General features: G+C 43.6%; 2 protein-coding genes across 17 annotated transcripts in view; one reads left to right on the forward strand and one right to left on the reverse strand.

The window, feature by feature from the left end:
• Nucleotides 1-25,991, forward strand: part of LOC123763955 (dipeptidyl peptidase 1) — a 176,712-nt gene that overhangs the window by 27,545 nt on the left and 123,176 nt on the right. The window lies entirely within an intron of this gene.
• The window catches only part of LOC138367876 (uncharacterized), a 40,906-nt gene continuing 36,248 nt past the window's right edge, over nucleotides 21,334-25,991 (reverse strand). For 7 of the 11 annotated variants that reach the window (XM_069329944.1, XM_069329948.1, XM_069329947.1 and 4 more), the window contains exons 4-7: nucleotides 25,256-25,448; nucleotides 24,992-25,054; nucleotides 24,719-24,790; nucleotides 21,334-21,892 (exon numbers count right to left, since the gene is read on the reverse strand). In XM_069329944.1, coding sequence (XP_069186045.1) covers nucleotides 21,884-21,892; nucleotides 24,719-24,790; nucleotides 24,992-25,054; nucleotides 25,256-25,448 — 337 coding nt within the window. In that variant the 3' untranslated portion in view covers nucleotides 21,334-21,883. The remainder of the gene's footprint in view (nucleotides 21,893-24,718; nucleotides 24,791-24,991; nucleotides 25,055-25,255; nucleotides 25,449-25,991) is intronic. The other 4 variants (XM_069329953.1, XM_069329954.1, XM_069329951.1 and 1 more) reach the window with 3 other exon arrangements.

Raw genomic sequence — 25,991 nt, forward strand, 5'->3', positions numbered from 1 at the left:
CACCCGCGCGGTGTGTCAGGGAGAAGCGTCTAGCACTTTAGTACAGGATACCCATACAATGTATGGGTATCCTGTACTAAATAGGAGCTGCCTCGTATGAGCCAATAGGCCTTCTGCAGTTACCTTTGTTCTTATGTTCTATGTTCCCCCGAGTGTTAGTTCTGCCTTGACGACTGCCGCGCCGTGTAACGTGACGTGGCTAATTATTTAACTAACTACCGGACGAACTGAGACCCTGATTGTTAACATTAAATATAACTGAGAAAGGGAAAGCTCTCAACTTGGGCAAGGCTCAGCCTGGACAAGGCTTACCATGAACTATTATCATAGTTCACTACATAGTTCAAGTTATATTTTACGCGTCACCCACGTACAACAAATAAGTACAAATAATCGCCAACAGAACCTAAACACCTAACCTAACCTAACCTAACCTAACCTAACCTAACCTAACCTAACCTAACCTAACCTAACCTAACGAGTTGTGTGTGAGGACGGGTGGCACTGTGAGATGTGACCCCCCCCCTCTCGGGTACACCTTATGCCTCCTAGTGCCCCGGACTAGGAGGCCCCCTCCCCCCCCCACCCTGTGGTGGCGGTACCGCCCACTTTAGTTATCACTGATATACACTAACTCTGCACTCTGACTAGGTCTTGTAAACCTTGGAATATCCTAAATTCTTTACAGTTTACCATTTTGTTTTTTGTGAGGCTTTCCATTTTTTTCACTGATCTCCAGTTTTAGTAATTATATTATGTTCTGTACTTGGACTGCCTTTGAGCAGCCTGAGGGCAGTAATATTCCGGGAACATCAACTAAATTTCGGAGTCTTGAGGCAAAGTGAAATTCACACGCTGATGTAGATTTGACTAAATGTAAACTCTGTCAGCAGAACTATTCGCATACTTTGCGTCATTATATAATGGAATGTGAAAAAATCGCTGAATTTAGAGATAACACCATCAATGGTGTCCAAGAAATGTGTAAGTACTTCATTCATAATGATGTGCTGCCCGAAATCTTAGCGAAGTATCCGAAATTTGCTTACAGTAGGTAATGCATACACATGACTGTAAAGCTGCCGCCCAGTTGGGTGGGTGTGGAGCACATGATTGTAAAGCTGCCGCCCAGTTGGGTGGCTGTGGAGCACATGATTGTAAAGCTGCCGCCCAGTTGGGTGGGTGTGCAGCACATGACTGTAAAGCTGCCGCCCAGTTGGGTGGCTGTGGAGCAAGACTAGTAACTGTGCGACTCACCATAGATGTAAAGTGCCTTGTATAGTGACTGTTGTGAGCCTCTTGTTGAATCACTTGTGATACAAAAGATTATTGATGTGTGTATTTGTGTGGGTGATTAAATATGAATGTACACGTATATATATGTACATGTATGTATGAGTATGTGTACATGTATATGTAACATTAATAATTGTGTAACTTGCGTCAAAAGATTGTTATTTGCTTAGCTAAACGAACTAGAGGGTTCAGTTCCTGAACCGATTATGTGCCTCTGTAACCCTTTACACCACCGCCCACGGGATGGGTATGGGGTGCATAATAAAAAAAAGAAATTGAATTGTCTTACCACTTCTCCTCTAACCATAATATATTAAGCTCACTACAGCTGGAGAGTTTTGTCTATATGAAAGATTGTGGAATTATTCAATGTGATTCTTTGGTGGACCGAATATGTACCTTAGAGTTACTTCTGTCTGGTGTATTATGGGACCTGCGCATGTCTCCAACTTGTGTATTAATCTCACGTTCGAACAAGTTTTAACACTTCCTAACCAGTTATAACAACCAATATAGCAAGTTGTAAGAACGTTCTAATACGTCATAAACACGTTAAGCCAAGATGTAACAACTTTATTACAAGTTGTAACAAGCGGAAAATAGAGACAGTTTCGGTTTGTTTCCAAGGAACACAATGGATGGAGCCGGTCGGCCGAGCGAACAGCACGCTGGACTTGTGATCCTGTGGTCCCGGGTTCGATCCCAGGCGCCGGCGAGAAACAATGGGCAGAGTTTCTTTCACCCTATGCCACTGTTACCTAGCAGTAAAATAGGTACCTGGGTGTTAGTCAGCTGTCACGGGCTGCTTCCTGGGGGTGGAGGCCTGGTCGAGGACCGGGCCGCGAGGACACTAAAATCCCCGAAATCATCTCAAGATAACCTCAAGTTAACCAAGAAGGATATGTGTTTAAGGCTTTCTGCCAGTCAAAACATATACAGTCTGTCCACTCTTTAATGTCTTGTATGAGCTACATTGCCCGGTTAAACATGCACCTTCCTTTTGTTTTTATCTTAAACGCAAAATCAAAATGCATAATAAGTTTAAAATGATTTGTTGTGTCGTGACGCCATTTTTTCATTGTGTTCACTCTCCCTCCCCCCTAACTTTTGGGCCAGGTCACGCCCCTGTTTTAAATCGGTAACATTCAGGGCATATCCCCAGATTGAAATTTTTCTAAGTATTTGAGGATATTTCCAGACCAGTTACTGTAGAAGGTCAACTGTGCGCTTGTCACACTGCACTTGTCTGCCTCTTTAAGCGTTTAGCGTTAAGTGCTGGTTTAACGACCGACGCGATCTAAAGCCAGAGATCAGCAGTCCAAGGTCTTCATCAAATAACTTTGTGTGTAGTCAGCACAAAGTGCTAGGTTGTTTTAAAGCATATGCTGTCACCACTTTCACAAAGTTGTAAGTCAGGACCAAGTTTTGTTTTCTTTAGTTCAGATCATTTATTATGTACCCCATACCCATCCTGTGGGGGTAGCGTACCCCATACCCACCCTGTGGGTGGTAGCGTACCCCCACACCCACCCTGTGGGCGGTAGCGTACCCCCACACCCATCCTGTGGGTGGTAGCGTACCCCCACACCCACCCTGTGGGCGGTAGTAGACCCCAAACTCGTCCTGTGGGCGGTAGTAGACCCCAAACTCGTCCTGTGGGCGGTAGTAGACCCCAAACTCGTCCTGTGGGCGGTAGTAGACCCCAAACTCATCACGTGTGTGGATAGTGGACCACATATTCATCACGTGAGCGTGTAGTGGACTCATCCAGTGAACGGTAGTGGAAAAGATTATAGAGGATCATATTGGGTTTGGGAACCCGAAGCCCCAACATTGATTAAGAGTGGCAAGTTGCACCCTTGGTTACATAGTTTGTTAATGCACACACACACACACACACACACACACACACACACACACACACACACACACACACACACACACACACACACACACACACACACACACACACACACACACACACACACACACACACACACACACACACACACACACACACACACACACACACACACACACACACACACACACACACACACACACACACACACAGGTATGTGTGTATGTTTAGGCTGAGTGTGTTTAGGCTGAGTCTTTGACATCGCAAGCAAGGCAAAGACTCAGCCTAAATTGCTGCATAGCCACATCAGGAGAAAAACAACAGTAAAGGAACAGGTAATGAAATTAAGGATAGGGGAAGAAGATTTCACTACAAACGAGAAGGAAGTGTGTGAGGAACTGAATAAGAAATTCCAGGAAGTCTTCACCTTAGAGCAAGGAGAAATTCCAGAGATAAGAGAGATAATAGTTAACCAGGAACCACTGGAAGAGTTTGAGATTACCAGCGGGGAAGTAAGGAAGTGTTTACTAGAGTTGGTTGTGATAAAGGCTATAGGCCCAGATGGAATCTCTCCTTGGATAGTAAAGGAAGGAACAGAAGAACTGTGCCTGCCACTCTCCATAGTGTATAACAAATCACTGGCAACAGGGGAACTGCCAGAAATTTGGAAAACAGCTAACGTAGTCCCGATATACAAGAAAGGGGATAGACAGGAGGCACTGAACTACAGGCCAGTGTCCCTAACCTGCATACTATGCAAGCTGATGGAGAAAATTGTGCGTAGAAAACTAGTGGAACATCTGGAGCGAAAGAACTTTGTAACACAGCATCAACATGGGTTCAGGGATGGCAAGTCCTGCCTCACAGGGTTACTTGAATTCTACGACCAGGCAACAAAAATCAGGCAAGAAAGAAAAGAGTGGGCAGACTGCATATTTTTGGATTGTGGGAACCGACCTGTGAGATTTATATTTACGTTAATTTGTATACTTCGATAGCAATTTGTATAATGATAAGTGGACTGTATTTCTGCAATAATCTCATAATCTCACAAATCGATCCTCTACACATTAGGGGGGGTTTATATTACACATATGCAGCCAATCAAATTACAGTAATAGCTACATACATTGATGAGGTTCCTTCTCTTATAGTACAGCAGGTTAGTCCACCAGGTATAACTAGAGTGTAGACACCAAATTATCCTCTTTGAGGTAGCTTCTATCACCCAGTAACTGGTGCACATAATCTTGCATCCTCGTCTTGACCTGTCAAAAGTGCGCTAGCTGTGAAGCCAGAATCCTATATATGACAAGCTATATCAGAGAAAACACTGTACAGTACATGGAACATTAAGACCTGGCTTAATTACCTTTAGTTTGAGGCGATTTCGCGATCTAACCGGGTCACCCTATATCCTGACATTAATGGCCATAAATGAATGATAAACGGGTTTCGGATAGACACTTAACTTGAATTGTAGACATCGTGTTGGAGATGGTACCTTTGGTTTCCATAACACTACGTCCAAGTAAAATTAACAGGAGCCGAATTTGCTCCCGTGTGAGCCTCTGGTCTCGTATAACAATGGCTGCCCTCCTTCCTCCACTCTGACGCCTGGCTTACATTGTCCAGATTTCAGAACGTGATAGAAGGGTCACATTTACTCTACTTTAATATTGATAATTAAGTTAATTTATATAAGATGTTTTTATGATGGTAAAGTCCAAAGACTAATGTATTTAAGAATAATTCCCAGCAGAATAGCTGGTGAATTATAATAGTATGTGGTGATGATATCCCGTTTTCTATAGACGGTAATTCCACTACAAGTTACGTTTTCTATGGGTAACTTGTTTATACAACACAGCTCTTATCTGTCTGTATGATATATTAAATGGTGTCGGATTTTCCGACATGGATTGCTAGAAAGTCTTTGTTACAGTACCACACAAGAGGCTAGTGAAAAAACTGGAGATGTAGGCTGGAGTGAAAGGGAAGGTACTCCATTGGATAAAGGAGTACCTAAGCAACAGGAGACAACGAGTCAATGTGAGGGGTGAGGTCTCAGATTGGCGAGACGTTACAAGTGGAGTCCCGCAGGGGTCAGTCCTTGGACCTATACTGTTTCTGATATATGTAAATGATCTCCCAGAGGGTATAGACTCGTTTCTCCCAATGTTTGCTGATGATGCAAAAATTATGAGGAGGATTGAAACAGAGGATGATAGTAGAAGGCTACAAGATGACCTAGACAGACTGAGTGAATGGTCCAACAAATAGCTGTTAAAGTTCAACCCGAGTAAATGCAAAGTAATGAAACTAGGTGGTGGAAACAGGAGGCCAGACACAGGATACAGAATAGGAGATGAAGTACTTAATGAAACGGACAGAGAGAAAGATCTAGGAGTTGATATCACACCAACCCTGTCTCCTGAAGCCCACATAAAAAGAATTACGTCTGCGGCATACGCGAGGCTGGCTAACATCAGAACAGCCTTCAGGAATCTGTGTAAGGAATTATTCAGAATCTTGTATACCACATATGTAAGACCAATTCTGAAGTATGCCGCCCCAGCATGGAGCCTGTACTTTGTCAAGCACAAGACGAAGCTGGAAAAAGTTCAAAGGTATCCCACTAGACTATTCCCAGAACTAAGAGGCATGAGTTACGAGGGAAGGCTGCGGGAAATGCACCTTACGACACTGGAAGACAGAACAGTAAGGGGAGACATGATCACTACCTACAAAATCCTCAAGGGAATTGACCGGGTAAACAAGGATAAACTATTCAACACTGGTGGTACGCGAGCAAGGGGTCACAGGTGGAAACTGAGTACCCACATGAGCCACAGGGACGTTAGAAAGAACTTTTTTCAGTGTCAGAGTAGTTAACAGATGGAATACATTAGGCAGTGATGTGGTGGAGGCTGACTCCATACAGTTTCAAATGTAGATATGATAGAGCCCAGTAGGCTCAGGAATCTGTACACCAGTTGACTGACAGCTGAGAGGCGGAACCAAAGAGCCAAAGCTCAACTCCCGCAAGCACAAATAGGTGAGCACACACACTCAGGGGCCGGTGGCTGACTGGACAGCACGCTTGACGCGTGATCCTGTGGTCCCGGGTTTGATTCCCGGCGCCGGCGAGAAACAATGGGCAGAGTTTACCTAGCAAGTAAATAGGTACCTGGAAGTTAGTCAACTTTCACGGGCTGCTTCCTGGGGTGTGTGTGTGGTGTGAGAAAAAAATAGTAGTTAGTAACAGTTGATTGACAGTTGAGAGGCGGTCCGAAAGAGCAGAGCTCAACCCCCGCAAGCACAACTAGGTGAATACACACACACACACACATATATAAGCCAAGATGCTAAAAAAAGGTCTAAAAAATATGTTAGACTGAACAGCCTTGCTCCGGTGTAAACCGCTCAGCGTCCTCATAAACAGGATCTGCCACACAACATTATATTCAAACCCCAATGGAAGCCCAACACACCGAAAATTCAACGTGTATAAGTGGAGATGAGGCGCCTAGCGACAGCCCGGTGCTCCCCCCCCCCCCCCCGCCTGATACTCTACACCCACCAGTTAAGTGTCAGGAATTGAACCCTTGGCCCTAGTGTTACGTGTGTGTCAATAACAGACTGGCCGCCACCCCGTGCCAGAGGTGTATACCCAGCTTCTCGGTGTGTGTACAGTGAGATGATTGATGATTTGATTGTTGCCGCCAGAGGCTGCTAGTTTATTGTGCACCCCATACTCATCCTGTGAGCGGTAGCGCAAAAAGCATTACAGAGGGCACAAAAGGTCTTTATCAGACCTCATCTTAGATTATTATATTAACAATTTCATCTATCCTTCACACCTTATAGTTACAATGTCAGCTAGTTACAGAGAATGTTCTATTTCAAAAGCTATATATTAACAGTAAGTCATACATTAATGGTAGGTCTTATCGCTAATACATAATTGTTCGAGCAATGGAGATATTACAGTCATAGGGGAGCTTCTGTTTATTATTAGTCTTCACAATACATTACTTGTTTCTTAATCTCATATGTCGTTTATCTACTGGGAGCGAAATATGGATACAGTCCAAGGATTTCAGGTATTTTATCATTGAGAGTTTACTTCAATTCTGGAATGAAGTTTCAAATATTTCAATTCAAAATACAACAGGAAACAATGGATATAAGAACATAAGAATGAAGGTAACTGCAGAAGGTCTTCAATAGAAGCTACCATACGAGGTAGCTTCTATTTATATCCTCCAAATATCATTCATATTTATATATATGTCTAATCTACGCTTAAACCATTCAAGGGATCATACTTCTATTATGTTACGCGGTAATTGGTTTCACAAATCAATAACCTTATTACCGAACCAGTATTAACCCAGGTCTTTCCTAAATCTAAACTTATCCAATTTATACCCATTGTTTCGAGTTCTGTTTCATTCTTACTTGAAAGAATGCCACATATGATCGGGATTCTTCCTTTGCTCCTAACTAATTCTATGGCTGTCTTAAACCTTCTAAAATAGAGTTCCTTTACGACTAAAAAGTTTCCATTGTGAAGCTTGCCAGAACTTTCACTATCGTTATGATTGGACAATTTTGGTTTCTTAAAAAAGGTGTCTTTGGTTTCTTAAAAATGTCATAATGTATTTTAGACACAAAGGGAGTAAATCCTCTGGTTGCGCTCTAGCTGCCGTTGAGTGTGGATGTGTTGCCTGACCTCTTCAGCAGTTGGTGGGTGTATGCCAGTTTGGCTGGCTGGAGGCGTGTGTGTCTCTGCCCGCCTGGTCAGTGCTGACGTGGAGTTTAAGATGGGGGTCCCGGACGCCTTAATCCGCTTGACCATCACGACCGGACAAAAGGAAGTGATAGCCGAAGCTATTTGAACCACTTCCCCGCCGGCACTCGGATGGTAATTTTGGGCATAGGCATAGCATTTTATCAAATCACCTCATTCTTTGGGGCACACGTGAGGAACACAAATGCGAACAAGCCTAAATGGTCCCCAGGACTATATGCGACTGAAAACTCACACCCCAGAAGTGACTCGAACCCATACTGCTAGGAGCAATGCAACTGGTATCTACAGGACACCTTAATCCGCTTACGACTGGACAAAAGGAAGTGATAGCCGAAGCTATTTGAACCACTTCCCCGCCGGCACTCGGATGGTAATCTTGGGCATAGCATTTTATCAAATCACCTCATTCTTTGGGGCACAAGTGAGGAACATAAATGCGAACAAGCCTGAATGATCCCCAGGACTATCTGCGATTGAAAACATACCAGTTTTCTACCTCTCTTATGGCTTTGAAGTATGGTGTAGTGGATACAGCGTGCAACTGCCACCTTGTTGGCCAGTGTTCGAGTCATCTGGTGGGTTGAGTGTCTAAAAAGTTATATATATACATATATATATCGATAGGTACGATATATATTAGTATATTTTGGTAGCAGTCTTTCTTCTAAACATATGTTGTTGAATATGACCGAAAAAGTAAGATTAATAATCCTGACACAAATTTTTTTAATATTTCTTATGTTTTTCTTCACTGTCGGTGGTAATGAAAATATCAATTCTCCAAAATTCATTTTTTATTAAATTAATGGTCTGACGCTTAGAACCGTTTCGTAAGGGCTTCTTACATTCTCAAAGACTTCTCTACACTTAATACTACACTTATGAACTACAATTTATGATACACTCGATGCACTGTGTATGAAACATTTGACATAACCCTCGCTTTTTATCGGTTTGGGTGAGGTGGGTATTGGGTGAGGTGGGTACATGAGAATAGAAGTAACTATAGAGGGCCTATTGGCCCATACGATGCATTGAAGTGGGTAGAATATAGTTGTGCATTAATTGGCTATTGATTGCTGGTGTTGACTTTTTGATGTGTAGTGCCTCGCTGATGTCGAGCCGCCTGCTATCGCTGTACCTATCGATGATTTCTGTGTTGTTTATTTAGATTTCTCTGGTGATGGTCTGGTTGTGGTGTTACGACCCTGGGTTCTCCAGTGGAAACCAGAGGTCAAAATTGAGCTATTAAACTTTCTGGTAGTACAGTTGGGCATCTAGAATGTCAATTGTTTGTATCTTCCCTGCCAGACGTAAGACTATTATTGTTTCTCAAAGAGCATTTAAAGACTGAGCTGGGGGTTGATTATTAAATAATAACATAGGCACCAACTTTGCTTACTAATACTTTCTAATCATTCATAAAGTAACAATACGTTTCATAGGGGAAGATCTTTAATGTGCTTAGCTGCACGATCAATTAGGCTCCTCCCGGCACCACAACATGAGGGAGGCAGCTGGTGGCTAGCTCGGCCTTCTCTTGGCTGGTGGCGTGAGGTTAAGACCTACTCTGTGGCTGTATCCCTACTCTCCTTCCTTCTCCTCTTACTTATTTCCCTTACCTGAAGTTCCTGTATCCTTAAGCTAAGTACAGGGCATTAGTGAGTGTGCCTACTCTGGTAGTAACGATTGGTGAGACCTGGGGATAGTATTTTGCCAGTGTTTGGGTACCCCTAAGTGTTGTGTTTTGTATTAGGGTCCCACGTGGTTTCACTACCCTAAGCTGCATCCAGCTTCAGTGCTTATCCAGTAGTACTTTACCCTAGCTTGTTATTAGTGTAAACCTTGTATCCTGCCTACGTGGACCAAGGCTTTTAACGTAAGATAGTGTGGTAAAGTTATTATTATTATTGTTATTGGTGTGAGTGTATATGGGGGGTTGTTAACGGGTTAATAAATAAGTACATGAATTACAGAGTATCTCTTCTTCCAAGGTGGGAGCGCAGTGATCAACCCTTAGACGAACATATTTGGTCTTGTAGCAAGTTATTACTACTGTGGATAGTTTATTTTGGGGGCCGGGCCTTTTAGCTCTCCCATATATGATACTCCTGTCTTCTAACTACCTATACCCCTTAATAGTACCAGTACCCCATAGAAGCCCCACTCATATCATTTGTAACAAGTGGTTGGCCAGTCCGGGAGGAACATTATAAGTGTAAAAAATTAGATTCTTGAGTGCCAAAATTAAAATTTTTTATTTCTGCAGAACGGTTGTGTGCTAGCCTAGGGTCCAGCTCATCTAGCAAAGGACATTCTTGCACTGACTGGACACCCAGCTGGATCCCTTCACGATTAAGGTTAGTGTGGCCTTGTGTTAGGGGCCGTGCAAATTTTTGTTTTTTTCCAATTTTTATTTTTTAATTTTTTCTTTGGCTGGGAGCTAAAATTATTAGTGATGTCTTCTGAAATGCAGAAACTGGCAAGGGAGCCTTCAGTGGTAGAGATAAAGAAACTTAAAAAGTCTAATTTAGTATTGTTAGGCCAGGAATTTGGCCTAGAATTAAATGTCGCAGATAAAAAGTGGACTTTGGTGAATGAAATATTGCAACATTGTATTGATGAACAACTATTGGCAAGTGATACACCTTTATGCCAGCCTAGCCAAGCAGAAAGTGCAACTCATAGGGAAAGTGAATTAGCTTTAGAGTTAGCAAAAATAAAATTAGAGGAGCAAAAACTCAAAACCGAGGAGGCTAGAATTAGAGCGAATGCCACTGGAACTCCACCTGCCGGGGATTCAAACCCCAGGCATTATGAGAAAAAGCATAATTTGCCTGAATTTTCCGAGTCTGACCCTGAAAGGTTTTTCAACCATTTTCAGAGAGTGGCCACGTCCATGAACTGGCCAAAGGAAGAGTGGGTGAAAATCCTACAGGGAAGACTTAGGGGTAAAGCACAAGATATTTTTATAAACATGCCTGACGACGAGTGTTTCGAATATGATAAAGTCAGGGAATGTATTTTGCGGGCATATGAAATTACTCCTGAAGCTCACCGCCAAGTTTATCATAACCTTAGGCCTACTCACAACCAACCGCTCACTGAATTTGTGAATGATCAAGTTCGATTATTTGATAGATGGATTCGCTCGGCGAAAGCCGAAACATACGAGGCTCTCAGGAACTTAATTTTAATGGAGCATTTTATAAATATGATGCCAGAGAATGTTTCACAGTATATTAGAGGAAGGATAGAGTTAAATTCTAAAATAGGGGATTTGGCCAAGTTGGCAGAAAACTACCAATTGGCGGGCAAAAGGCCCAATAAAAATAATTATACCCCACAGAGTAGCAAACCTTATACCCACAGCCAGTCCAGACCAGCTCATTCTAACCCTTTACCTAATGCACCTTCTGTTTCAGACATAACTAACCCTGTTAAAGTGTCTAGCCCAACGGCACCTAAAGGTGAACCGAAGGGTAATTCTGTTAGTAATGTCTCTTCTCCCCGACGTTTTTGTGGTCACTGTAATCGTCCAAACCACACTATTAGCCGTTGTTGGCAACTGCACCCTGAAAAAAGACCCAATGCTCTAGTTGTGACACAGGGCTTGAGGCTTTCAGAAGGGTTAGGGAGTAAGACCTCCAACCCACAGTGGTTGGACTTGCTTACCCCATTCTTATCGAAAGGGAGACTACTTTTGTCTGAGGGTTCTTCCTGGAAGGACGTGGTGATCTTCCGAGACACCGGTGCCATCCAGACTTTAATTTTAGAGAGTGCGTTGCAAGGTGCCAACACTCTCGACACTGGAGAGGTGGTGCTGGTCGAGGGTGTCACTAGTGATACTCGGGCAGTACCCCTCCATAAGGTTACCCTGGAATCTGATTTCCACAAGGGTGTTTGTACAGTCGGAGTCACTTCATACCTACCTTTCCCTAATGTTGATGTAATAGTTGGTAATGATTTAGCAGGGGATAAGGTAGGGGACTCCAGACTGCCTATTATGTTGCCTACCCCTAAGGTTTGCCTGGATCCACCCGCCGCAGAGGATAATGTTGTGTACCCTGCGTGCGCGGTGACCAGGTCTATGGGACTTAAATGTAAGGGCAGCCCTGTGCTTGCCAAGGTGGTAAATCCCGAGGTCACGAGGAGCTTTCCGAGTGGTGAAAACCAAGTGGACCTCGCGGACACATTCATGGCCCGACTCGATGACGTGGCCGAGGACATTGTGGAGAGCCTGCCACTGCCGTCTACCGAGAGTAGTGGGGAGGTGGAGGAGAACACTGTTGAGCCTCGGCCAATGGCATCTGACCAAGGCCTGGATGCCTCCTTGAGTGAGTTACAGAAAGCTGACCCCACTCTTGCAGATTGTCATGAAACAGCCGTCTCTATGGAGGAAATTGTAGACGCAGCAACTGGGTACTACTACAATGATCGGATTTTGATGAGAAAATGGAGACCACAGAGTGCTCCCTTGTCAAATGAGTGGGAGGTAGTCCACCAGGTTATGTTGCCGACCTGCTATAGAGAAAGAGTTTTGGCAGCTGCTCATGATGATCCTATGGGGGGACATCAAGGTATTAATATTACGTATCACAAAATTTTAAAGTATTTTTTCTGGCCCAAGCTGAAAAGCGATGTGGCAAAATTTTGTAATGCGTGTATTGTTTGTCAACTGGTTGGGAAACCAAACCAGACTCCACCTAAAGCTCCTCTAAGGCCTATTGTCGTGCCGGAGGAACCATTTTCTCATGTGGTAATGGACTGTGTTGGACCATTACCTAGAACTAAGTCTGGTAATATTTACCTAATCACGATGATGTGTATCACTACTCGTTACCCAGAGGCTTTTGCTGTAAGGAACATCCGAGCAAAAACTGTTGTTGCTCGTATGTTGCAATTTTTTTCCACTTTTGGACTGCCTCGGGTCGTGCAAACTGACAATGGTACTAATTTTAAGTCTGATGTTTTCGAGCAATTTTGTAAGGAACATGGAATAACTCATAAGGTTTCCAGCCCATACCATCCACAGAGTCAGGGGGTAATTGAACGTTTCCATCTAACTCTGAAGCAGATGTTGAAGACATCGTGCGAGAGTTCCCACACCTTCTGGGATGAGAATTTACCGTATGTTTTGTTTGCGGCTAGAGAGGGATTACAAAGTTCACTGGGCTGTTCTCCTTTTGAGTTAGTCTTTGGCCATAAAGTTCGTGGACCCTTGCAAATGTTACAGGAGAATCTGTTAGGGAACGTAACGTTATCCGAAGGTTCGGCTTTCTTTGCGCAACACCACCAGAGACTCAAGGACTGCAAGGCGGCTGCATTAAAGTATCTTGGCAAGGCCCAAGAAAAGATGAAAGAACGTAACGATGCTAAATCTAAGTTACGGGTATTTCAGCCTGGCGACCCTGTCCTGGTATTAAAGCCTCGACTAGGGAACACTATGTCCCACAAGTACGAAGGCCCCTACATTGTGACAGAAAAGACTGGGGACCTCACGTACAAAGTGAGGCACTCTGACAAACGTAACCAGGTAATGCTCATACATGTAAATCGACTGAAGAAGTTCCAGGGCCCCAGGCCCATTGCACTAACCAATGTTTCCATTTCCAGTGAGAGAGGGGATGATTGTTCTGGGGACCCAACTAATCTCATTTTCAATAATTCTAGTTCTGTGAATGCTGTGGAGGGACTGTCCCATTTGCAGATGGCCCAACGTGAAGAGGTGCAGTCGTTGATTGATGAATTCTCCAGTCTGTTCGGGGAGGTCCCGACCCAGACTGATGCCATTTGCCATGATGTCGAGTTGACAGACTACACTCCCATTCGCCTTCAACCCTATCGGATGAGTCCAGAAAAGAAGGCCATCGTACGGAAGGAGGTCGACTTCTTGCTCCAGCACGGCCTCATCCGGCCGAGCCAGGGCTCTTGGTGCTCGCCCTGCCTTTTGGTCCCCAAACCAGACGGCTCCTGGCGATTATGCACCGACTATCGGCAGCTCAACAAGGTGACCATTGTGGATGCCTATCCGCTGCCCCTCCTCGAGGACTGCATCGACGAGTTGGGAAATGCCAAGTACGTTTCGAAATTCGACCTCTCGAGGGGGTATTATCAAATCCCACTCACTGAACGTGCTAAACAGCTCACCGCGTTCGTGACACCCGAGGGTGTTTTTGAGTATCAAGTGTTACCGTTCGGCTTGCGTAATGCCCCTGCCACGTTCCAGAGACTCATGAACTCTCTACTCGCTAAGGTGCCAAATTGTCGGGCGTATTTAGATGATATCGTGCTGTTTGACAGTAATTGGGCTGACCACATAGCTAGGTTACGCCAGTTGTTTGCCATCTTGAAAAGGGCAAATCTTACCTTAAATGCTAAAAAGTGTCATTTTGGCCAAGGCACAGTGACGTACCTCGGTTATGAAGTGGGCCAAGGAAAAGTGTTACCTCGGCAAGATAAAATCAATGCCATTCTGGAGTATCCAGTACTAAAGTCTAAAAAGGACGTTCAAAGATTTATCGGTATGTGTGCGTACTATCGACGTTTTTGTCAGAACTTTTCCAGTGTTGCCACTCCTCTCACAGACTTGTTGCGGAAAGCCGTTAAATTTAAGTGGTCATCAGACTGTGCAGAGGCATTTAAAAATTTGAAATTGATCTTAGCTTCCGCCCCAGTGCTTGCTTGTCCAAGGTTCGACCGACCGTTTAAAATTCATGTTGACACGTCTGACTCGGGTGCTGGTGCAGTGTTGTTGCAAACTGGGGATGATCAGGTGGAACACCCAGTATATTATTACTCTGTGAAATTCGACAAGGCGCAACGCAATTATTCAGTGGTAGAAAAAGAGGCGTTGGCGCTAGTGTTAACATGTAAAAAGTTCGAAGTTTACCTCACAGGTAATATAGTGGAAGTGTACACGGACCATAACCCACTAGTCTTCCTGACTCAGATGAAGGGTAAGAATAAACGCATCCTCAGGTGGGCATTGTACCTACAGGACTTCAATCTTTCCATTACCCACCTACCGGGCAGACTCAACGTGATAGCCGACGCTCTGTCCCGGTTGCCTGAATAACATTCATCTGAGCCACAGAAAGCCATTTACCAACCGTCATGCTTTAGTTAATTTTTTTTAAGGTTCTCCTGTGACATTAAATATTCCGTGTCCAATTTATTTACTTCCCTGTTCTTTTATTTTTTTTGTGTATGTTTTTTTTTTTTTTTTTTCTTTCAGAGAACTCCTTTGTATTTTTTTTTTTTGCAGAGAAATTGCTTTTGATTTATTTTTTGTTTTTGTCATATGTTTTTCTTTTTGTTCTCTGTATACTCTTACAAAAAAAATATGACTACTATTCTAGTAGTCACATTTTTTTTTCTCTGAAGGGGGGAGGAGTGTTACGACCCTGGGTTCTCCAGTGGAAACCAGAGGTCAAAATTGAGCTATTAAACTTTCTGGTAGTACAGTTGGGCATCTAGAATGTCAATTGTTTGTATCTTCCCTGCCAGACGTAAGACTATTATTGTTTCTCAAAGAGCATTTAAAGACTGAGCTGGGGGTTGATTATTAAATAATAACATAGGCACCAACTTTGCTTACTAATACTTTCTAATCATTCATAAAGTAACAATACGTTTCATAGGGGAAGATCTTTAATGTGCTTAGCTGCACGATCAATTAGGCTCCTCCCGGCACCACAACATGAGGGAGGCAGCTGGTGGCTAGCTCGGCCTTCTCTTGGCTGGTGGCGTGAGGTTAAGACCTACTCTGTGGCTGTATCCCTACTCTCCTTCCTTCTCCTCTTACTTATTTCCCTTACCTGAAGTTCCTGTATCCTTAAGCTAAGTACAGGGCATTAGTGAGTGTGCCTACTCTGGTAGTAACGATTGGTGAGACCTGGGGATAGTATTTTGCCAGTGTTTGGGTACCCCTAAGTGTTGTGTTTTGTATTAGGGTCCCACGTGGTTTCACTACCCTAAGCTGCATCCAGCTTCAGTGCTTATCCAGTAGTACTTTACCCTAGCTTGTTATTAGTGTAAACCTTGTATCCTGCCTACGTGGACCAAGGCTTTTAACGTAAGATAGTGTGGTAAAGTTATTATTATTATTGTTATTGGTGTGAGTGTATATGGGGGGTTGTTAACGGGTTAATAAATAAGTACATGAATTACAGAGTATCTCTTCTTCCAAGGTGGGAGCGCAGTGATCAACCCTTAGACGAACATATTTGGTCTTGTAGCAAGTTATTACTACTGTGGATAGTTTATTTTGGGGGCCGGGCCTTTTAGCTCTCCCATATATGATACTCCTGTCTTCTAACTACCTATACCCCTTAATAGTACCAGTACCCCATAGAAGCCCCACTCATATCATTTGTAACATGTGGGAAGAGATTATATGTTCCTTGATGGAGCCCTGTTGCTTATGCATCGTTAGTCGCCTGGAAAGAGACGTTGTTGTTTTGCTTATATACTGAGTTCTTTGGGGCATATATGAATGTTACTGACAAAAACACTCAAACTTACTGACAAATATCTCATAAATGATTTATTTGAGACGACAAAAAATACATTGTTGTGCAACTTCTTGAACGAGAGTGTAGCAATTTGCTTTTCTGGCTTAGAATTAACATGTATGACTTGACTTCGAATTAACATGTATGAATTAACATGTATTAACTTCGAATTAATATGTATGATACCACTACTACCACTACTACTACTACTACTAATAATAATAATAATAATAATAATGCTTATAATGATAATAATGACAAACAAAAACTTTGCTTCATACATCACAGGGTTTACAAACACAGTGCGGGGGGGTAACTAAAGCACAACACCCGGTGTGCTGGCACCCCCCTCCCCCTCCCAGTTGGCCAGAGAGAGAGCGGGGAAATTACCCGCCAGCAGTTGTTAATGCCTGCGGTAATCAGTCCGTGAAGTGTGTGTGCGGTACGGGACTGTTTATTCTGTGGTTGGTTGTGGTACAAAACTGTTTGTTCTGCGACAGGTTTGGTGTTGGGCTCGTGGCCTATCAACCTCCGGAGAGTTATTAAGGCCACCACAATATCTTACTGACCAGTCAGCAGGTATACTTTAGTCTTAAACATAGTCCAGGACTACAGTAAACTCTCAGTGTACGTACACCGAGAAGTAGGGTTACACAGAGAGGTGTATATATCCCTGTGAGTGTGCGTGTGAGAGCAGCGGTGCCAGTATGTCTGAGAGCCCGTTACCAGGCGCTTGTTTCATGATCAGCAATAAAGTGTGTGTCAAGTGCCAACTCTCATTATATATACTTCCGTGCAGGGGGGTGCCACTTTACCCTTGCCTCTGCAATACGAAGAGTGCCAGTAATCGCTTATTAAAATTTGTGGCAATCCTCACTTGTTTAACATAGGCACATGTTGCTTTATAAGGCTGTGAGAGAACTGTGATCTCTCGCAGGACGCCCATGGTTACAGTGCTGTGTGTCTTGTGCATTGTGCAATTGTTACCCTTTTCCCAGGCCTTAAGTACCACAAGTCGGGTATCCTCGGATTTGTAATGGCATTTGCAGTTCGGATAAAGAGTGTGTAGTGACACACGTCATCTGTTATGCTGGCAGATGGCAGTCTATGTATCTGGCCTGTATAACCATGAGGTATCTACACACAGAAATCACAATTGCGTGATGCATCAAATGAACAAATCCACAAGGGCCGTGAATCGACGGATTCTCTCGAACCTGCGTCCGAGAGAATCCCAGACGCTGGCTTAATCAGCTCAGTCGATTAAGGCAGCGTCTGGGATTCTCTCGGACACAGGTTCGAATCCTCATCACGGCCCTTGTGGATTTGTTCATGAGGTATCTACTCGCCGCCATATTTGGATGGTACAGTATGTAGTGGGTAGTGAGAAAGTTCGGTTTCCCTGACCTTCCCAATGGCTGAGATAATCCTTCCTCAGCTACTCCAGGCGATGGAGCCCATACTGTCACTTGCGAGTATGGTATAAACTGCATTCTGATTGGTGTAACTTGTGTGTCGTGGCTCTTCACGAGCCACGACACATGGCGCCAGGTGTGTGTGTCCATTTCACTCGGGTTGTGTGCTGCTCATTCTCGTGGAACTGTTGGAGCATTACAAGTGGGCACTCCTCTCAGCCCCTGAGTCCCGTCAACCCTACACCTACAGAACTAACTCTATAGTGACTCTTGGTCCATGATCAACTCTCACAATGGTTATCTTATCTTCAGGTTATCTTGAGAGGATTTCGGGACTTAGCGTCCTCGCGGCCCTGTCCTCGACCAGGCCTTCTTTTTGTTACCCCCCCCCCCCAGGAAGCAGCCCGTAGCAGCTGTCAACTCCTAAGTACGTATTTACTGCTAGGCGAACAGGTGCATTAGGGTGAAAGAGGCTGCCCATTTGTTTCCGCCTCCACCGGGGATCGAACCCGGAACCTCAGGACTACGAATCCCAAGCGCTGTCCACTCAGCTGTCGGCCCCCCCCCCCCCCGGGGCCTGTCATGGTCGAGAAGAATCATCTACAATTTAGGCCATAATTCAAGACACCGGACGGAACCGCGCGTGTGAATGTGAGAGTGTGAGCCAGCTCTGCCAGTAAGGAACCGCGCGTGTGAATGTGAGAGTGTGAGCCAGCTCTGCCAGTAAGTAAACTGTATATATTTTTGCGTACACATATTGTTGACTCACATTTCGTGGTGCCACATACAACCCAGAGAGCTTGATGAATGGTCTTGACTGCGCGGTACGACTACTGTCAATAAGACCTCCCAGTGTGCAGCCTTCTGACCGAGCACGTGGTTGTGAATGTATTAGCAACACATGTCGCTCAAGTGTGCATGATGCTATTCCTGAGCATCAGCTTAAACTCCTAATTGTCCTGTGCATACAGCACAGGAGTTAGGCAGCAGTTTATTACTGGGACGTGCATGAGTGCTAGACGCACGCACGTCTCATTTAATCATACATTTTTTGTTGTGTTTTGAGTGACGACTTATATTGAATGTTGTAACTAGCTCATCAAGATTGTAACTTGCTTAGCTAAATGAATTGTGGGGTTCAGTCCCTGAGCCCATTATGTGACTCTGTAACCCTTTCCACTACCGCCCACAAGATGGGTATGGGGTGCATAATAAATGAACTAAACTAACTTTTGAGTATCAGTGACGGATACTGCTCGTAGATTTGCTAACACAACGTTCCTTAGAGTAAAGATAGTTATCCCATTTCCATGTGTAAATATGTCTGTATTTTATATTTAATAAATTAAATGTTAAGCACATGGGGTTTCAGGGAAAACACTTCTCTCTCATATTTGTGAAACTGCCGTCCCTACAAAAATATCCTCCGCTTATACTGGCCTCTAGAACCCCAAATTCCATGAACTGATTACCGCTTGCACCACCAATCAGTTCGAGTCAGACACCCCCAATATCTGGCAAGATTACCTCAAGACTATGTGCCTCTTGCCCTAGGCATCTTATGTTGTTGATCACCACAGTATGAACGGCTACCCCGCCTGCACTAGCACACCTGCCCTAGCATACCTGCCGTAACACACCTGCACTAGCACAACTGCACTAAGCTGCTCCAACATCAAAATAATTTCGGACAGCAACCTTCGACTATATGAAGTGATACATAGTGTGTGTCAAGAGCTGCTGAACGTTTTCTCCTCACAATTACCATATCTTAGTTATCGTATTTGTCGGACTAAACAACGCACCTAGTTAACAAAGACAAATGTGTGACAAAAACAACTATTTTAATATGTTTAATCATACATTTATGTTAATACAATATATATTCGGTTGGTGGTGGACCGATAACAGGCGTCCTGTCCGCCGGTAAATACAGTACAATTAGTTTAATTCGCTTACCCTGCGCTCCCACCAGTTACCCTTACCAGTTCAGTTGTGTATATTGTGCCCGAGCAACACACTGCTTGCACATAAGTTCTTCTGCTCTTTAAGTCTGGCTGTGCTTTGAGAGGCATTACTGCGCGTGATGCACATAATTTATTCTCTTGAGTATGTAAAGTATGCAAAAGTTTGTTATATAAATCTTTGAATGTACAGATTTGGTGTTTATTAAAAAAATTTGTTTTAAATATTTTAACCAAAAGTATTCAGAATATATAGAATCTGAGCCCAAATTTTAATTAGTCTAGTTAACGATCGGATCACCTAATTAAATGTGAGCGTTGACTCCAGTTGCCGTTGTAACTAATCCTGTCAATTTAAACAATTACAGTTAAGGGGGCATATCAAACGCAAAAATTCGGAAAAATCGAATATTTTTGAAAAATTTATAAAAATACTACAACGTTCTGGCAACACTTTGGCGCAAACACGATAATGTTATGATATAAATTAAAGTATTTATGGTACATTTCCATGCGTAATTGTGCAGAATCCGGTGCCCCGCGGCTGTGGCGCGCCAAGAGTATTGCGTCGTACGTTCTAAACGTCAATTTTTTCGTAATAACGTCGGAAATAACTATGTATATATGACAACAAATATACACTAATTGGCAACCGTCTCCTAGTGAAGGTGAGTGAGGTACCCAGCTACAGTCACATGGTGTGTCCTGTTGAGAGAGGAGGTGTTGACGCGCGCTCCATTTTGGCTCCTGAAATCTCGCCTGTTAGCGTCTAGTGCACAATGACCTATAAACGGAGGACTCGGAAGACAAAGGAAGCCAATTTGGCACGCGGTCGCCGTCTTTGGCAGGAAAAAGAGCCGCTGTAGCACAAGGGAGAGTTATATCAAGTGAGGATGTAGGCGGCCTCCCCGCCTCAGCTGTGAGAGGCCTGACGCCGCCGCCACACGCCTCGACCCTCCTCACACACACTCCTCAGCCCCTCGATGTGTATGGACTGGCCACGACAGTGCCATCTACATCTACTGGTGTGGCAGTGCCATCTACATCTACTGATGTGGCAGTGCCATCTACATCTACTGGTGTGGCAGTGCCATCTACTGGTGTGGCTGGTGTTGCAGTGCCATCTACTGCTGTGGCTGGTGTTGCAGTGCCACCTTGAGGACCCACAATTCGGACCAATTTCAATAGGTTAGTATCTTTTAGTGTTATAATTTGGTATTTTGTAATAATTGTAATATGTATGTGCAGGATATATATATATCATTTTTTATTTTTTTATTTTTTTTTTTTATTTTTTTTTTTCGTTTGTTATCAGGGGATGTGCATGGAACTTGCACACCTTGCTCAATGGATGCCTATCTACAAGGCTGCCAATTATGAACAAAATCTGTCGAAGTCAAGCTCAGCAACAGGTGGCCGAACTTTGATCTTATTTTACTCAGGTAAGTAATTTACAACTTCAAAGTATTTCATAGCTTTCATTTATTAATCAATTTACATGCAAATTACACCTTATATGTAGAGTTTGTGCTTCTACAAAATCTAGTAGACATTTTAGTCCAAAGTCCATTTGTTGATTTTATAAAAATTTATAAACATCATATATTGCATATTTTTCGAAGGGTAACTTTGAAAAATTATATTATTGCACTAAACACTTTATTGATAAAACTGATCACTACAATCCTTTATTATGTGCTAATTTTAATATCTGAGTGTTATAGAAATGATTTTAGTTAACAAATGTGGTCCCTAAAATTATTTGAAAATGTTGAAAATTCGTTGCATAATACGTTGTGTATTTTTTTTCTCCTTTTCTGTTTAGGGTGTGATGGTGAAACTTGGACCAGTTGCAGCCCTTTCTATAACCATTTCATAAATAAATTTATAAGCAAATTGGCAAGAGATCCGTGAAGAAACACACTGCTGTTGACCAGACCACACACTAGAAGGTGAAGGGACGACGTTTCGGTCCGTCCTGGACCATTCTCAAGTCGTCCATATCTGGAGAGCTAATTTGTCTGAAAGATGTAATAATTCTTCATTACATGCACTGTATATGTGATTATAATGATAAAGTTTATAAAATAATTGCCCAAGTGTAGTTACAGGATGAGCAAGTAATTCCTGAAAGAAGGCACCAAGCCAGGAAGGCTATGTAGCACCATATGTGCGGAATATTTAGAGGGTGCTAAATGTCACTAAGGATGCCAATACAAGAACAAAAGCTCCTAAGGCGAACGATATAAAAGAAATCGGATTCACCAAAAATTCTATTGAGGGACAAGTGACCGTGAGGGGCGGTCGGGAAGCAAGACGCGCGTTCGTCCTGAAAGTCCGGACATTTAACAAGGATATGCACAACTGCAAGAGGGACATTGCAGTTAGGACAATAAGGAGCAGGGTGACGCACCATTAAGTGCCCGCGAGTTATGCGTGTATGCCCAATACGCAACCTCGCCATAGCCGTTTCCCACCGCTGGTTATGGTAGTAGGAGGAAGACCATATGGACACTTTAAGCCTTGAGAGAACGCTGTTTGCTGACAGTAACAGAAGACCAACAACCCTACCAACGGACAAGGACCGAGGAATGAATAACTGGGTAGAAGTCGGAAAAGGGATAATTTTACGGGAGATGGGACGAGTGTGGATAGCCTCCTTAACAGCAGCGTCCACACGTTTATTTAAGGACACACCAATATGGCTAGGAACCCATAGTCTACTACCCCTGGAAACAAAGGTGAAAAGGGAACAGCACGTTAAAGAGCAGGATCAGGGTCAGCAAAGTCAGGGTTAAGGGGCATGGGTAAACCGAGTAAAGGAGGGAAGGGAGCTAGAGGACTGATCAGGGACGGACGAGCAGGGTCTGGAGAAGGAAGAGGGGGGGGGGGGGAATAACCGAGGGTCAGGGACAGCAGCAGGAGGGGGCAGAAACCAGGGAGTGCACCTCAGCAAGGGCAGCAACCGAGAGGGAAGCGGGGGCCAAAGAGACCTCTATAGCAGGAACAGGGGGCATAACCACCAAAACGGGAGGGGACGGAGCGAGGAAGAAAGCAAAGCCTTCTTTCCCGCCGGGGAGGATGAAGGAGAGGAGCCAGGCTTACACTTCTGACTCAAAAGACAGGCGTCCCAGCAACAATGTACTGGGCAACAGATTTTAGCATCTGAACATGAGAAGCAGAACGAGAGCATACACAGGGGGGGGGGGCTTGGTCGGCCACCCCACGAGCCTGAGAGGGTATAAGAATAACAGAATTTGACATGAAACGAGAATCAGACATTCATTCACGAATGTGTCCCCATACCCACCATGGAGCAACAATTAGACACAGGACACCCAACAAGAAGCTATCGCCGATCAAGTCGGGGCCCCCTAGGGGTGCGTCACGAGTATACACCCCACAAACGCCACCTTAAGAACCGTCAGTCCGTCGAGATCAGATTCAGTGACGAAAGGAGTTTTGACAATATAAGGGTCCCCTCGCTCACGGCGTTGGGTACTACAGTTCTATGGGCGCAAGAGAATGCGTCCCCAAACACCCTGGCTGCAAAACAGAAGTCCAAAAGAATAATCAAAACTAGCAAAAGGTCGTCAGGAATTGACAATTAGAGGAGAAAAGGGGGGAGACAAACGAAACTAGAAGAAATCCCTTCTGTAGCAGAACGCAGAGCTGCATATGGCCGTTCAAAGGACTGCCAGCTTCTTTCTGGCGCTTTCCCAGATGCTAAACCCATTCAGCTACAACCTCCTCCAGTAAAGGTTACCAGACCCCTCTATTACCGTCCTATTGGTGATGAACCTGTTAATGAATATGCAGGTGCACCTCTTCCTGATAACTACTCAAATGCTGAAGCCTACGTTTCTGCAAAAGATTTATACTCTGGTCGTCGTAATGCAGCTAACAAAAGGAAAAGCGATCCGGCGAAGAATCTGAGAAGACAGCAGCAGGAGCACAAGGCTACAAAAGGACAGAGGACTGTCCCACGGAGCATCACACCCCGGCAGCCGACCACCAAGCCCCCTCACGGCGCCAACGGGCCGGATAAGGAGTTTTTTTTTTTTTTTTTTTTTTTTTAGTTAAAATTACTTCTGCTGTTCTGTTTCAATTTCTGCTGTTCCTACCATCATGTAATTATGATCATTCCTTTTGTTATTCCCTTTTTCAATTCATTTATGCATTGATCTCAATTAGTTTTAAGTTTTAGTCGTGTTTTTGTCACATCTTGCCTGAAACGCTGTGCGTATTAGGGGCTTTAGACATAGTATGTATTAGCTCTAGAAATTCAACATTGTAACTCATCTTGTATATATGTACTTTTACCTGAATATACAATTATTATTCATCATTATTAAAGATACGGGCCGCAGAACACCGAACGTACAATTGAAAAAGTAGGGGGACGAAGGGAATATCATAATGAATCAAGAGAGCAGTAGAGTTATGGGCCCCAGCAAAAGCTGGAGGGGAAGAGAGTTAGAGCCACAGAAGCGACCAGAACAAGTGCTAAGCATCGGTTCCTGAAGACAAACACTAAGTGGATAAAACTGCATAATTCGAGGTTAGAGTTCATGAAAATTGGCATAAAAATCACAAATATTCCATTGAAGAATGGACAGAAATAAAGAGAGAACAGAAGCAGAGATAATAAGGGAGAAACAAAGGCAAAGAACAACACAGTAGACTAAGACCAGGATCAGTGAAATCGAGGGCATAGGCAAAGCAAGCAAAGACATTGGAGTCAAGGGAGCAGGAGGATGAATCATGTCAGCAATTACTCCAGCTTTAAATAGGGTTGTTTGCAACAATATTCCACTCTAGAGACTATATGTTTAATAACTACATACCTCATATTTCTTCAGTCTTTCCTTCAGACTATGCTCTGTTTGAACACATTGTTTGTGTTCCTTCACTGTCTCCTGCAAAAGGGTTCGTAATCTTTGATCAGTGAATTGGGGTTATGGGGTATAGGCAAAGCATGCAGAGACAATGGAGTCAAGGAAGCAGGAGGATGGATCAGGTCAACAAATAATGGATCAAGTCAGCAAGCTTTGAATAGGGCTGTTAGTTTGCAACAATATTCCACTCTAGAGACTACAATATGTTTATTAACTACATACCTCACATTTCTTCAGTCTTTCTTCTAGACTCTGAATATACCTCCGGTATACTTCCTGTCTCTCCTGCAAAAGGGTTCGTAATCTTTGATCAGTGAATTGGGGTTATGGGGTATAGGCAAAGCATGCAGAGACAATGGAGTCAAGGGAGCAGGAGGATGGATCGGGTCAACAAATAATGGATCAAGTCAGCAAGCTTTGAATAGGGCTGTTAGTTTGCAACAATATTCCACTCTAGAGACTACAATATGTTTATTAACTACATACCTCACTTGTTTTTAATTTTTTCTGGAGATCTTCATTCTTATTGATAAGATCTTCATTCTTATTGATAAGATCTTCATTCTTATTGATAAGATCTTCATTCTTATCAATAAGATTGGAGATCTCTTCTTTACCCCACACCTTCCCTTCAATTGTTATTGAAGGTGTGAGGGCGTCTCTCTCTTCCTTGATGGTCCTATGGAGAGAGCAAAAGGCCATTAGTGAAACAGATGAATCCGAAATATTTTCTCTTATGCAAAATCTAGATTAAAAAAGTGTTTAATGTAATGAAATGCCAGTTTCTGGATGAGCCCCAGAGGCTCTCTGAAACTATCATACACTGATCAGTGCCATATTACTCGGTGCCATTAGTCGCAAAGTTCTATTGGTCTACAGAGGGCTACAAGCCAGAACCAGGTCTCAGAGGCAAAAGGAGTGATGGCCTTTTAACACTTCAATGTAAAGTTATTTATACTTGCCACCAACTGGGGAAGGAACCCAGAAAGAGGCAAACCAAAAGACTGCATGGTTAAAACTAAAGACCACAGCCTGAAAATTGCCAAAATGAACCAGCGTTGAATGTAATGAAATGCCATTTTCTGGGCGAGTCCCGGAGGCTCCTCGTAGCTTACTGGACTGATATGTTTCTAGACCATTTTGATTGAAGTTCTTGTGTACCAGGGACCACAAGCAAGAACCTAGCCCCCTCAGAGAGGCACGAGGAGCAATGGCCTATAGA

This window comes from Procambarus clarkii, chromosome 23 (assembly GCF_040958095.1).
Source record: "Procambarus clarkii isolate CNS0578487 chromosome 23, FALCON_Pclarkii_2.0, whole genome shotgun sequence".
In the NCBI taxonomy this organism is placed as follows: Eukaryota; Metazoa; Arthropoda; class Malacostraca; order Decapoda; family Cambaridae; genus Procambarus; species Procambarus clarkii.